Genomic DNA, 14,924 nt, shown 5'->3' with positions numbered 1-14,924 from the left:
ATTAAAGGGATGACCTTAGTGATTGTGATGTCTTTATTGTTGGTAAATAGGCCGTCTAGGGTGTGCCCTGCTAAATGGGTTGGTGATTTGACAGTTTGCGTGAGGCCTACTGTCTCCAAGTCACCGAGTAGCATTCCTGTATCCGGGTCTTCATAGGATTCAAGGTGAAAATTAAAGTCACCTAAAACGGTGAAGTGTTGGTATCCAATAGTCATCTCAATGATTTTGTTTAAGTTTGAGAGAAATTTTGATCTAGATCCTGGGGGGCGGTAGATTAGCAAACCTCTAAAAGTAGTTTTACTGGAGATGCATATTGCGAAAAGGAGAGCCTCGCATTCAGGAAGAGTTATTTCTGATGTTGTTAGTCTTAGGTGTTCTTTGTGTATAATTGCTATTCCTCCGCCTTTTCTTAAGGGTCTATCTAGATTGCTTACACAATAGTTGTTAGGCGTGGCGTCTCTGAAGTCAGGTCCAGAGGATTCGTCTCCCCATGTCTCGGTGATAAATAGTATATCCAGATCATGGGAGTCAATAAACTCAGCGATTTCAATTTTGTGTTTAGGTAAGGACCGGACGTTTATTAGGGCTGCAGATACTGTGGGTGGAGAAATAGTGGTGTCTGTGGACAGCGTTTCCGTGCAAGTGGGGCATTTAAGCGGTCCAATGCAAGAGTTGTAGTTGAGGAGGGGTATGGGGTGGGCTTTCTCGGCGTGTGGTTTGTATCTCAGGAGTTCGGCAGAGGAGTAGGATAGCAGAGGAGAAATGGCGATGGGCCGTGGACCAAGAAGAGCAAGGGGGGTGGCCCTAGGCCCGGACTCGGCGCGGACGAGCGCAGACGAGCTTGCCTTATGCGCGCCTTCGGCGCGCAATCGTCGCGCCCGCTGCGCTCGTCCGCTGCGCTTCCGGGTCCTATGCATGTAAATAGTGTTGGTTCGGATAAACGTAGAGGGCGTGGTGAGCGCCGCTGGGCGTGTCCTGTGACCGAGGGCGGCGTTGCTGTGGCAACCCTCTCCGCTACAGCAATAGATCTGCTGGGCGGTCAGGTGTAACCATCGAGCGAGCGCTTCACGAAATGCAGGTGACAGTCAAATATGCTTTTTAAAAACACAGTGTGCTAGTGAGCTAAAATCTCCCGGCTTCCGCCTCAGGAGAGAGTCTGTAAGACAGCGCTAGTACTCAGCGCGGGTCAATTTAAGGCCGGGCTTGTGGGCGTCGTGAGCGCCGCTGGGCGTGTCCTGTGACCGAGGGCGGCGTTGCTGTGGCAACCCTCTCCGCTACAGCAATAGATCTGCTGGGCGGTCAGGTGTAACTAGCGAGCGAGCGCTTCACGAAATGCAGGTGACAGTCAAATATGCTTTTTAAAAACACAGCGTGCTAGTGAGCTAAAATCTCCCGGCTTCCACCTCAGGAGAGAGTCTGTAGGACAGCGCTAGTAGCCTGCGCGGGTCAATTTAAGGCCGGGCTTGTGGGCGTGGTGAGTGCCGCTGGGCGTGTCCTGTGACCGAGGGCGGCGTTGCTGTGGCAACCCTCTCCGCTACAGCAATAGATCTGCTGGGCGGTCAGATGTAACCAGCGAGCGAGCGCTTCACGAAATGCAGGTGACAGTCAAATATGCTTTTTAAAAACACAGCGTGCTAGTGAGCTAAAATCTCCCGGCTTCCGCCTCAGGAGAGAGTCTGTAAGACAGCGCTAGTACTCAGCGCGGGTCAATTTAAGGCCGGGCTTGTGGGCGTGGTGAGCGCCGCTGGGCGTGTCCTGTGACCGAGGGCGGCGTTGCTGTGGCAACCCTCTCCGCTACAGCAATAGATCTGCTGGGCGGTCAGGTGTAACCAGCGAGCGAGCGCTTCACGAAATGCAGGTGACAGTCAAATATGCTTTTTAAAAACACAGCGTGCTAGTGAGCTAAAATCTCCCGGCTTCCGCCTCAGGAGAGAGTCTGCATAAAGTTTGCATAAAGTGCCTCCAATTTAGGAGCCAGTGTCTGTGCGAACGCAGAATAAAATTCCACTGGCAAGCCATCTGGTCCCTGTTTCATCCCGGTGGCCATCTCTTTAAGGGTTTCACTCACCTCCTGTGCTGTCACTGTCCGCCCCAGCCCACTTTGCAAACTAAGATCCAGTGTCTTTAATAGTAGGGGCGTCAGGAACCCAATCATTTTATCCCATGGCTGCAGGCATGGTGCTCTACATAACATCTCATAATATGCACTAAATGCTCCATTTATGGCCCTTGGGGAGTATACCACTGGCCCTTCTACAGTTGTGACCTGCCTAATAGGCGATCCCCTAGACTCGGGGTGCACTAGCCATGCAAGTAATCTACCCACCTTGCTCCCTTCCTCATGAATTTGTGACTGATATTTGCGCAAATCTAAGCATCGCAACCACTCCAGTTCTTTGTTATACTCTCCTCTCTTAGTTTCCAACTGTTTATGAGTCTCAGTGTCCGCCGACAATATAAAGCCCTGATTGTATAGGGTGTTTTCTAGTTTGGAGAGCTCTCCCATCAGGTCTTTTTGTAGTCCCACTGTCTGCCCCAGACAATGCCCCCTTACCACTACTTTAAATGCCTCCCACACTATTGTTCTAGCGGCATTGGTATCCTGATTAAACTGAAAATATTCAGTAATTATCCTACTTAAAGAATTCCTGAAGCACACATCTTCTAAAAAGGCAGGGTTAAGCGGCCATGTCGGAGTCACCGTGGGTTCTTCCAAAGGACGCAGACATAGAAGTAGTGGGTTGTGATCAGATAAGGTGCACCCCAAATATCTGGCATGCGTTACCGCTGGGCCCAGTTGAGCGGAGCAGACAAGCATGTCTAATCTGGTGTGGAGGCTGTATAAATTAGAGTAATAAGAATAATCCCATAACAGTCAATGATGCACCCTCCAGATGTCTATAAGTTCTCATTGTGCTAACCACTCCCTGAACCCCTTCGCCACCTTGGAAGAGAACGGGCCAAGTAACAGGGGTTGATCTATCTAGGTCACCATTCCCGACGCAGTTAAAGTCTCCCCCTGTTAAAAGATCGGTTGTACCCAGTGATGAGAGGGATGTAGACAGTTTTCCCAAGCAGCAGAGTTGGTCCTGATTTGGGCCATAAATACTCCCTAATGTGAGCTCTCTGCCCAACATACTGCCCTGCACTAGAACGTATCTGTCCTCAGGATCAATAAGTATGTGTTTCATCTCAAATGGTGTGCCAGATCTGATCCTTAATAACATCCCCCTCGAAAAGGCAGAATAGGAGGTGGCATATAATTGACTCCGCCACCTACATCCCAATTTGGCCCCTCCTTCTGAGGTCAGATGGTTCTCTTGCAGCATCACTATATGTGCTCTCTAGAGCAAAGAACTGAGAGAGTAGTCCCAGAGCCACATTTGTCCGGGGCCAATCCTCCAGGAAGGTCACCATGTTTGTGCCCGCCCCGCCCACGGGGGCCCCCACCGCTCGAATATTATTGCAACTGTTCCAGCCTTCTGTGTCTTCATCACATCGCTCAAGTGTCACCACTCTAGCAGTTAAATCGTCAAGTCTGTAGGATAGGGTTCCTTGTCCCGGTTGTAGCACTTCCACTGCAAGCTCCACTTCTTTCATTCTATCCACTAATTTATAATGTTCCATTTGCAGTAGGCCCAGCTCCACCGACACTGTCCCTATGTCCTGTTGCAAAGTGGTTTTTGTATCTGTGATGGCAGCCAGTACTTTGTCCAGATGTGTATGTATAGCTTGCTCAGTGACATCAGGCACTTCTGTTCCAGACTCTGTAATGGCTTGGAAAGGCTCTCTCCCATCAGGTGGTAAGCTCCCCTGCTTCTGCCATATTTTGCCCATTGTGATCCCCAGGCCTTAAATATGGTCTATCCAAGGCTTCTGTGTCGGCCTCAACCTCAATCCACGCCTTATCAAAATATATTGTTGTGGGTCCAAGCAAGCACTAAGCTGGCCTCTGCCCTCTTAACACTTCAGTTACATTTCTCTTCTCAGATCTTGTAATTTCACTGGACTGACAGTAGTCTTAATTCACTCTAGCCTCAATTTGGCACATTAATGGACTCTCAGAGTGGTGGGCACCCCACAGTGCTCTGGGGTGGACTGAGCCCCCCTCAATCCCCCCGCTCTGGGGCGGGTGTCGGTCATCAGCATTCCATCTTCAGTAATTGCCTCAAAGCACTACGGGGCCTCTCGGCTCACCCAGCGAGTCCTTTTGGTCCACAGAATCACAATGAGAGCCGCCTCACTCGAGTTGTCTAGACAGGTCTATCTGTCCCCTTGCTCCAAGGCATCGGGCAACGTCGCAGTTCACCCAGTGAGCCCCTCCGCAGCACTCTCCTTCTGCAGCAGGCAGTGGAAGTGTCCAGCAATTCATGTACAGAGGCCAGGGAGGCAAGAACGGCCTAGAAAAGGAATCACAGGCTCCCGAAAGCAGTGGGCCACTCAGAATCTGGTAAGGAGGGCCACCCCATGGCACAGCAGCTGCACTACAACAGCAATGGCCCTTACCGTGTCTCCGGGGTTCACAGGGCCCACAGGGAAGTAGGCCTACCAAGATCACAGCAGGCCCAGGTGGTGTTACCGTGCCTCACTGCGTCCCCTCGATCCAGCAGCCAGAAAGTCTCAGCGTCTAGCATCACGGTGGGCGCAGGCTGATGTAGTGAGCGACCTCCTACAGCCCCCAGTTACTAATCAGCGGAAATACACCACCATCGGTGACGATCAACAGGCCCGAGGAGCTGCGTCATGGCTCTCCACTCCGAGCTGCTTCTATCCTTTGGAGGAGCCCTATCCAGGCAATAGTTGTCACCTTGTGGGTGGTAGGTGATTCTACTGCAGGCAAAACAATGGGTCGGTTCACCGCGGGCGGCTGCTCCAGGTTCATCGGCTCTATGGCTTTCACTAGTGCTGCGATGCAGGTTTGGTGCAGCATGCAACACCAGCTGGTCACCCAAAATGTCTTCCACGTCTTATACCAAGGCTCTGCCTAAGCCCGAAACCCGCTGTAGCACTCAGGATTGTGCTTCCGGCAATTGGGAAACATTTGCCAGGGGGAAGGAGAGGCTGCTCTGCCGCTTAATCAGGATAAATGTCGTTCCCTGTATGGAGCTCTTCAACGAGCATCCGATGTGACTATTATCTTGGCAACAACCCAAAGGACGTGACATACACAATATTAAACATGGAACATCTAGAGAAACTACCATTCACTGTGGTAGAGACACGATCAGCTGATTGGATAATTCATAGGTTTATTTCTCTGCTAATTTCAACATTCCACTTTACAAATTGCTTACAACACTTTCAGGTAGCAAAACATTTAGGGAAACATTTGTACGAGGCATGGGTCCTACCTTTCACTCACAGGTGTAGAAATGGAGGTACTGAGGTTTTTCCTAGTGGCACAGACTGCAAGAATACTTTAGGCTATTCTCTAGTTTGCAAGGAGGTCACACTTCATGGAGCATGTAATACGTCCAAGGCAAACTTAGCCTGTTATCTGAAGGGAAGGGTTCCCCAGCTTCTGTAGCTCATCAAGCATTCAGATTACTTTGAAATGGGAGTTGTTTGATGTTGAATGGCCAAGGTTGCTGTGGGATGTAACCGGGAATGGCCTATGTGGTAACAGTTTCTAGGTTCGTGACCTGTTGTACAAATATGCTTTTTTCACCGGTTAGTACTGTTAATGAAGTGAAAAGTTGGGCTTCATTTTCTATTTTAAATGTGAACTTTGATAGTCGGAGACTGAAAGCCTTATTGCTTCAGAAGGAAGTTTCCTTAACATCTGCAAGGGAAACATTTGACCTCTAAATTGCAAGGACTTTTTCTGAAATCCAGTAGCTATTATGCACTAACCTCCCACAACATTTCAGAGAATTTGTGCACCACATTTTTAATGCCTCAAATATTGTGAGAGTAGAACACAATTTGGTCTGGGTTTGTCACTACTTTACAGACGGTCTTTGGAGTGATTCCATCTTTTATTCACTAGTTTTTCAGTATTTTTGCAGGCATGCTACTTGTCCTGTTTCTAATTTTCTGGATATTAGGTCGATTTGTGTTGCTCCTCAATGGATTTTCTGTCACATGGCCAAATAGGAATAGCACTGCCAGATGTGTTACTGTGTCAAGAACGAATTATGTAGTTTTTTTGGCACACCCTTACTTCAGGAACTAAATGACAACTGGTCCTTATCTTTTTGGCCTATAAGGTTACATTGCGTACAGCACATGTTCAGCTGTCTGTTGTGCACTTTCGAGTGTGCCCTGGATATATGCCTTTGAATGCAACTGGTCCAATTAATGAACATAGAACTACTGTTGGGTTCGTTAAGAATCCGCATGCAAGGTTGTCCTGCGTGATTGCCATCACTGCTAAATGCATATTATGAACCTTTCTTGTAAGCCTCCGCTCCTGGATTTCTGGATCATGGCTTGTCCTCTGCAGATGCACTACTGGCTGTCACACCTTGAGAGGCTGCTGATTGGGTTGGATACAGCCATGTTTGTTTATCGGAACTTGTAAGCAAGGTGCCAATGGAAACGTGAGCGGCAGCTGATAAAATCAATGTTTCATCTGACACACAGAACTTTTAACCAATCATGCAGTTTTGAGAATCATTTTTTTTTATTTGGCAAGCTTTTTTAGGCAAAATTGCTTTTTATATGTAGCTTTTAAATGTGATTTTTAAATTTAATTTCAAATACAAAGTGGCATTCTTTGTGCTTTTAATATTAAAAAGGATTGTATATTTTTTTAAAATAGGTTCATGCTAAATGTAAACTTAGATTTTAAATACATATTTTCGGTTTAAATATGAAGCTATTTAGTTGCCTTACATACAAGAATCGGGTGTTGTGAGGTTACATAGTCCCCGGCACAAACACCTCCATTTTACATGCTCACATTTAAAATTGATAATGTTCTCAGAAAATGGTTTACTTATACTCACACTTCATCGAGGCACATTATTAGGCTCTGGAACATTCTGTACAAGGACTAAGATCACTGTGCGAAATGTTGTTGTTGTTGCATGTTGCATGTTGTTGTTGCATATTGAAGCATGTTGAAGGGACCCAGTGCAGGGACGAGCAATCAACGGGATTAGTGGTTTACCGCACAGATATCCACCTGACAAAAGAAGAAACAGATATTCTTAATAAAGGCCTGGGTTTTGTACCAACAACCTACATGGACAAGTTCCAGATGCGGTGTGAACTTAGCGAGTTTTTCCGCAAGATACGTGTAAAAGCATTCTTTATGGACAAAGAAAAACCTGATGAGGACGACACACACACATCATTAAGGCTAAAATCAAATTTCTTTCCACCAGCGTCTCTGATGCCTCCTGAAATACTGGCTTTTGAAGAGAGTGTTACAAAAGAGATCGAGGAGCTCCCCGTCAAAAAAGACACATACAACAATATGAGTAAAAAAGAAAGACAAGCCTTGAAGAATCTAAGTTCAAGGAACGACATCATAATTAAACCAGCAGACAAAGGCGGGGCCACAGTTATCCAGAGCACCACCGCCTACCGCACAACATGCCTGAACCTCCTGGCTGATACAAAATTTTACCAACCTCTCGCTAGAGACCCTACCACACGGCTTAAGAAAACCATAAACTCTATAACGGCCGAAGCATTGGAAGAAAGATGGATTAACAACAAGGAACACGCATTTTTGAACTGTGAGGACCCAAGAACACCTATTTTCTATACCATCCCTAAGATACATAAGAACAAATCCCCTCCTCCGGGTAGACCTATTGTATCTGGAATCGGGTCCCTCCTGGAACCTCTCTCAAAATACACAGACTGGTTTCTACGTCCTCTAGTCACACGTATCCGGTTTTATATACAGGATACTAAACATCTTCTGAACATCCTCCAAGATGTGCCATACAATCCGCAAAAGAATGTATTAGTGTGTCTAGACGTGGAAGCTCTCTACACAAGCATCCCTCAGGAAGAGAGCATTGAGGTGATTCAGACTGTTTTGAACAAAGAGAACTGGACCTGGGAAGCCCCGGTAAGCTGGGTCATTACCCTATTACGTTTGGCACTGAAGGAGAATTTCTTTAGATTTGATGACCAGCTCTATTTACAAGTCCACGGAACATCTATGGGAAGTACATGTGCACCCAGCATAGCATGCCTGTACATGGGGCATTTCGAAGACGAACATATATGGACCCCTAACCCCTTTTCAACCAACATTAAGAAATGGTGGCGGTACATAGATGATGTCCTTGGTATATGGGAAGGAAATATAACTACACTAGGACAGTTTCACACATGGCTTAACAACCTTAATCCACATCTGAAGTGCACAATGACCTACAATCAAGACCATATATCTTTCCTTGACGTCACGATCAGTGCTAGGAACAATGTCATTATCAGTTCCCTATATACAAAACCTACAGACAAAAATACTACACTTTAACAGCGCCCATCCACGTGCGTTGAGAGAAAATCTACCAGTGGGCCAGTTCCTACGAATAGGTAGGAACTGTTCAGATTTGACAGAATACAAACTTGAGGCCCAAATCCTGACAAAAAAATTGGCAGATAGGTCATATCCAAGAAGGATCATTGAAAAGGCGAAAAAGGATCCCGGAATACTCCACGGGATGTTTTACTGGAGACCCATCGCAAAGAAGAACTCAATACCCTCATCTGCGTTACTACCTTTAATGCATCATCCAATGAGTTCAAGAAAATTATCAATAGGAAATGGCCAAAACTAACTTCGAACAAGTTGAAATTTGAAAAACCCATGTTCTCTTTCAAAAGAAATAAAAGCCTGAGGGATACACTAATCCATACGGACTTACAGAAAGTAAAAACCACCTACCAGAGTACCTTATGGAGTCAACCATCTGTTGTAGGTCACTATCCATGTGGGTCATGTGTGGCATGTGCATTCACGTAACACACAAAAGAAATTGATTTGGGTATGCATCATAAATGGGAACAGAGATCCCACACCAATTGTAACTCGGAAAGAGTGATTTATGTCATCAAATGCCCATGCCAACTTTTGTATATAGGTATGACAGGGAGAAAAATAAAAGTTTGTATTAACGAACACAGGAGTACCATCAGAAGATCCATAACAGCGACTAGACTCACTGCACATTACCTTGAGAAAAAACACTCAGACAGGGATCTCTGGTGGTCTGTGATCGAAAAAGTCAAGGGGGATGGTAACATGTCTAAGGTCCTTTTAGAACGAGAACAAACATGGGTCCATAGATTGAAAACCCATATAACTGGTCTCAACGACCACATCCCTTGGAATCAACTTAATAAGAATCGTTAGTTTAGACTTTTCATCTAAGCTAGTATGAAACATCCCCCCTACCATGTTTATACCTGGGTCTCACATTTGTGACAACGACCCCTCCTCCCCGCTATGCATATATGCACCCCGAGTAATATGGTCACATTGTTATCCGTGTGGAATTAGTCTTAGTATTTCACATATTCAATCCAACCTCTAAATAACTTCCTTCACACTGTTTTCCTTGTTTCTGCGAATGGGAACACGAAATATCCAAAAGTCTTGAACTTAATATAACTAGACTTCAAACATCACATAAACACGAGCCCCGTGTAGTTATGATGGAGCGTTAACTTCTTACGCAGATAGGAAGACGAAGTATCCGAAATAATAAGTCTGCATCTCCAGTACTACCACGCATTGACACTAGAACTACAAGTCCCATGTTAATTTAGACCACGCATGCGCAGGATCTACTTCCGCACAGGGCGGTGTTACGAGACCCCGGAAAGAAACGGACACATCAATTAAAGCCCGCATACAAGCTTTAAAGTCGCGGCTACGGCAACGGCAGTGATTCCAAGCTGTGGGAACCCATACCGATTAGGTGCTCATACGGGGCAGGACCCTTGGTGGCGTGAGTAAAATTGAAACGTACAGTGCATGGAAATGTGAAGAGCGAGTGGGAACATAGTGTGATTACGAACGAATGCGTGACTATTATACCTCTTTTTCATTTCCTCTTTCTCTGCTTTTCCTTACATATCTCGGCCTCGACTGTGGAATTGGATTACCTCCTCATGATCGGCTATTTTCCTACACCTGGGTCATCTGATCGGGAACCTACCGATCTGAATATAATTAATTATTTGGCATGAATACACAGTGTGTGACTACAGGGCTACCCTATGTGTAGCGGTCCCACATGACGTTTATCCTCTCCTAAATTGGGGTAAGCATAAACCATAGGATTACAGTGAATGTGTATTCAGGACATATGAGCGAGTAAGGAGTGGTTTGTTTTAATTTCGTGTCTGTGCCCTGGAAGTTTGACTGATAAGACTTTGGTCTTATAAACACACGCAAATGGATGTGTGAGAATTGGATGCGGTAATTTTCCGCCACTTTGATAATCAGACACCATAATTATGAGTGCAAATAGAATGCGGAAAGATTCCGCCACACAACTAGATACACGCAAAATTGCTGTGTGTCATACAAATGAGTGGTTATGCCTTAATCACGTGCACATTCTATTTTTGTGGTTTCACGTATGATGATGTGGAATGGGCAAAGACGTACACAATGCAAATGTTGGTATGTCTCTTTGCCGAAAAGAACTGACGCGCTTTATATGTTGTTTGTCATCTTTTGTTTTTCACAGATGGAGTAATTTTAACTGCGGAATGACATTTTAATAAGGAGCAGCTATCTGCCCTTACCATACGATAGTATAGGGAATTTCTTTATCTTTTTCCCTTAAGTCACAGGGGGCACAAGCCCTGATGAATGTCCGTGCACCCTTTACGGGGCTGTGACAGCCCAGCAGCGGATCCACAGCCAGAGTGCCCCGGGGGCACTCCAGCGTCCCGACTGGTGCTGATGCTGCCACCAGCAGGGGGGCGGAGCCAACGAGAGTATGAGAACCCGGAAGAGGGAGAAGGACGGCGTGGAAGCGAGGAGACGGAGAGACCCACAGGAGGCGACGCGACGGAGAACCATGAAGAGGACGAAGGAAGTAGGAGAGTGACGACGGAGACGAGCGCGGAGGCGTCTGGCAGCAGGACGTCGGGTGGAAGCAGCGAGGAGGCGGAAACGAGGGCCCAGGCGAACCCCGAGGAGGACACGCTGGACGAGGCGACCGGGTCCCTGTCAGCGGGCTCCGGTTTCAGGCGAGTGGTGGGGAGTACAGGGAGGTCTTTGGTCGGGTGGTGGACGAGGGAGGCGGGCTTCTCTGGTCTTTAGCGGGGTGGGTTACGGCAGACAAGACACACGAGGGGGAGCGACAGCCTAGCACCCACATCACCCGCCCAGAATAGAGAGAGAAAGCAAGAAAGACAAGAAACAAGGGGGAGGAAGAACTCACCCTAAAGAAACCCCGTTGGGAGGTCCCTGAAGTAAGGGCCCAGGGAGGTAAAGAAGGGGAGTGAACCCCTGGAGGCACAAGAACCCAACCTTAGCTAGGGAGAGGTATCCCTGTGTAGAACCAGGCAGCATAGGGTGAGAGTAGCCCGGGAAGCGGATAAACTAACCGCCTGTCCTTTTCTCTCTCCGAGGGGACGCCCGGCGACACCAGCCCCACGAAGAGCCCCGGACAGCCGTTAGAAGCCCCGAGGACCCAGAGGAGCAACCAACGTCAAGAAGGGACATCCCTGACCTACGGGAAGACAACGAACCTGCGGCCACTGCCTTGTATTGGGTTTAATAAAGCCTCTCAACCACCACCTAACCTTGTCCTCTGCTTCTGTGGTCGGTGACAGTGGTGTGAGAAGTGGGATTGCTCATACCCAAACGCCATGTCGCAGCCCATCGGATTAAACGACATGCTGACGCAATTAGCAGAGGGACAGCGACACCTACAACTGGTACTGGAGGCACAGTCCACGGAAGCCAAACGCGACAGAGAACACCTACAGGAGGCACTCCAAACCCAGGCCAGTCTCATGGAGCAAAATCAAGTAGTCCAGGACACGGCCATCCAGAAATTGACAGAGACCATCGCGAGTACCAAAGTGCATCCCAATGTCCCGAGCTCTGTCCTACAGAAATATAGGGCCGGAGAAGACCCGGACTTCTTTTTTACCAACTTTGAGCGAGTGGCAAGCACAGCCCAGTGGCCTATGGAGAGGTGGGGCCAGTACATCGCCCCCTTACTGTCTGGGGACCTACAGATGGCGTATCAGGCTGCAAACCCCGGTGGTATGACACCCTACGAAACAGTAAAGAAAACAATCCTGGAGCGACTAGGGTGTGACCCGGAACACTACCGTGCCCGGTTTCGGAGAGCGAAGTGGCAAGCCCAGGACAATCCCCGGGCTTTCTACTATCGCATCCAGGACCTCGGGACTAGGTGGCTACAGCCACACTCCTCCAGTATGGACGACGTCATGGATAAAGTACTGCTGGAACAGTTCATAGAGGGACTCCCGACGACCACCCGACTCTGGGTCCGACAACACCCAAACCTTACGGCGCCCTATGCCATCGAGCTCGCGGGTGCACATCAGCGGAATCCTGAAACAAAACCTTTCACACCCCGGCTCCCGACCACTCTCGTCCATCGGTGGAGAGCAACCGCCCCAAGTCCTTCCTCTCCTGCCCCTCGTCCCCTTATTGACCCCCGGTTCTTACCCCGTCCACCACCACATAAAGAAGGAGTACAAGGACCCCAGTGCTTCCACTGTGCAGAATGGGGCCACATCTCCCGCAATTGCCCACAGAAGCAGGGTAGCACCGAACCCATGGACATTGGGTACACAAAGGGGAGGATACTCTGGGCAGGAGAAGGGAAAGAGGCATACCACCTGACCCTACAGATAAATGACGTAGACACAAAGGTCCTAATAGACTAAGGGTGTAGGCATTCGGTCATCTCTCATGAGCGGATACAACCCCGCCAGTGGCGGGAGGGGGAGACTGTATCCATCACGTGTGTCCACGGGGATCAGAAAAACTACCCCATCGCTGTGGTATGTCTCAGCAACGGCGAAACCAAAGAGTGGATCAGGGTAGGGGGCATTCCCCGAATGGTGGAGGACATGATTATCGGGACTGACTATGTTCACTTCCCCTCCCTGCTCTCTAGGGCCATCAAAGAGAAAAACACCCGGGAATGGCTACAGGACGCACCCCTGTATAACACCGAGATACATCCGGGTGGGTGTAAAACGAAGAAAACCCGGAAGGAGAAAAGAGAACAGGGTAGGCTTATGGTATTAAATGGTCTGTCTAACACAGCCTCTTCCTCCTCCCTAGGTACGGATACGCCACCTACGCCACCACTCAGCTTCAGGGCTGCACAAAGAGAAGATCCGGCTTTGGGACAAGCCTGGGCTAGAGCAGCGGCCGGCGACGATAGTCAGGTAGGCCCTTGTTTTCTTATCAGAAAGGGACTGTTATATAGGACGATTACAAAGTCCGGAGACACCATAAGACAGCTCCTAGTCCCTGCCTCGTTTCGGGAGCAGGTACTCTATTTGGCCCACAATCAAGCTGGAGGGGGCCACTATGGGAGGGAAAAAACCGAGGAATACCTCTTGCGATGGTTCTACTGGCCAGGGGTATTTTCCGACATCAGGGGATACTGCACGGCTTGCCCCACATGTCAAGTAACCAATCCCCCTCATGTCCCCAAAGCTCCACTGCAACCCCTTCCTATTATTGACATACCCTTCTCCCGAGTCGGTATGGACCTGGTAGGCCCCTTGCTCACTTCATCACGGGGCTATAGGTATATACTCGTACTAGTTGACTATGCGACCCGCTACCCCGAGGCCATCCCCCTCACCAGCATGACCACCAGTAGCGTAGCCCAAGCCATGATCACGTTCTTTAGTCGAGTGGGGTTTCCCAAGGAACTCCTCACCGACCAGGGAACACCCTTCATGTCCCGCCTAATGGCCCAGATATGTTCTCTACTAGGGGTACGACAGATCCGCACTTCCGTTTATCACCCCCAGACGGATGGCCTCATTGAAAGATATAACCAAACAGTGAAGCTCATCCTGAGGAAAACCATATCCGAGACCGGGAGGGATTGGGATAGACAGTTGCCCTTAACCCTTTTTGCAATACGAACACATACACAATCCTCTACCGGGTTCAGCCCCTTTGAACTGGTGTTCGGTAGAAAGCCTAGGACTCTGGTAGATATGGCAGCCGAACAGTGGGAGGAGGAGGAGGATGAGGGAAAACCCCTTCTCGCATACAGCGCCCAGTTGAAAGCCCGCTTGTCGACTGTCTGGGACCAAGTAAGGGACAACCTCGATGTGGCCCAACACAAACAAAAAAAAGTATATGACCGACATACCACCCTTAGACACTTGAGCGTGGGAGACAAAGTACTGCTCCTTCTGCCCTCCTCCGATAATAAACTACTGGCCCGCTGGCAAGGTCCTTACGTGGTCCTTGCCCAAATCACGCCTGTCACCTACAGAGTAGCCGTCTCGCACAGCGGCACGAAAGGGCAGATATACCATGTCAACCTGTTGAAACTGTGGGTAGACGACGCAGATGACCCGCGCAAACCAGCCCCTGCCCTACTCGTCACAGACAGCAAACCTCTTTCCATACCCTTTCCTTCCAAGGGCAGTGATACCGTTCTGGAGACCATACCCAAGGGAACCCACTTAAGCCCTGAACAGAACCGTTCCCTCCTACACCTCCTTCAACACTATCAGGACGTGTTCTCCACTAAACCCGGGAGAACAACCCTTGTACACCATGATATCCGAACTGAGGGGGCAACACCGATAAGACAACGACCCTATCGCATCCCAGAGACAAGACGACAGGTCGTGGAAAGCGAAGTGCATGACATGCTCGCGGCTGGTATCATACAGCCCTCATGTAGTCCCTGGTGCTCACCCATCGTTCTGGTACCCAAACTGAATGGCACAGTGCGCATCTGTGTTGATTA

At 48.6% G+C, this 14,924-nt stretch overlaps 1 protein-coding gene across 1 annotated transcript; it reads left to right on the top strand.

Moving 5' to 3' along the window:
* Positions 1–11,802: 11,802 nt before the first annotated feature.
* LOC146776069 (uncharacterized) lies at positions 11,803–12,858 on the top strand. The gene has a single exon (XM_085637100.1). It carries the CDS (start codon positions 11,803–11,805, stop codon positions 12,856–12,858), a length of 1,056 nt encoding a protein of 351 aa, XP_085493226.1.
* Positions 12,859–14,924: the final 2,066 nt, after the last annotated feature.

The sequence above is a fragment of the Triturus cristatus genome, chromosome 12, assembly GCF_964204655.1.
Source record: "Triturus cristatus chromosome 12, aTriCri1.1, whole genome shotgun sequence".
NCBI lineage: Eukaryota > Metazoa > Chordata > Amphibia > Caudata > Salamandridae > Triturus > Triturus cristatus.
Note: the sequence above shows the minus strand (reverse complement) of the source record. Positions and strands in the feature narration are given on the sequence as shown.

Bases quoted from the DNA above. Each gene is read 5' to 3' on its own strand.
- LOC146776069 (XM_085637100.1), top strand. From the start codon at position 11,803: ATGTCGCAGCCCATCGGATTAAACGACATGCTGACGCAATTAGCAGAG.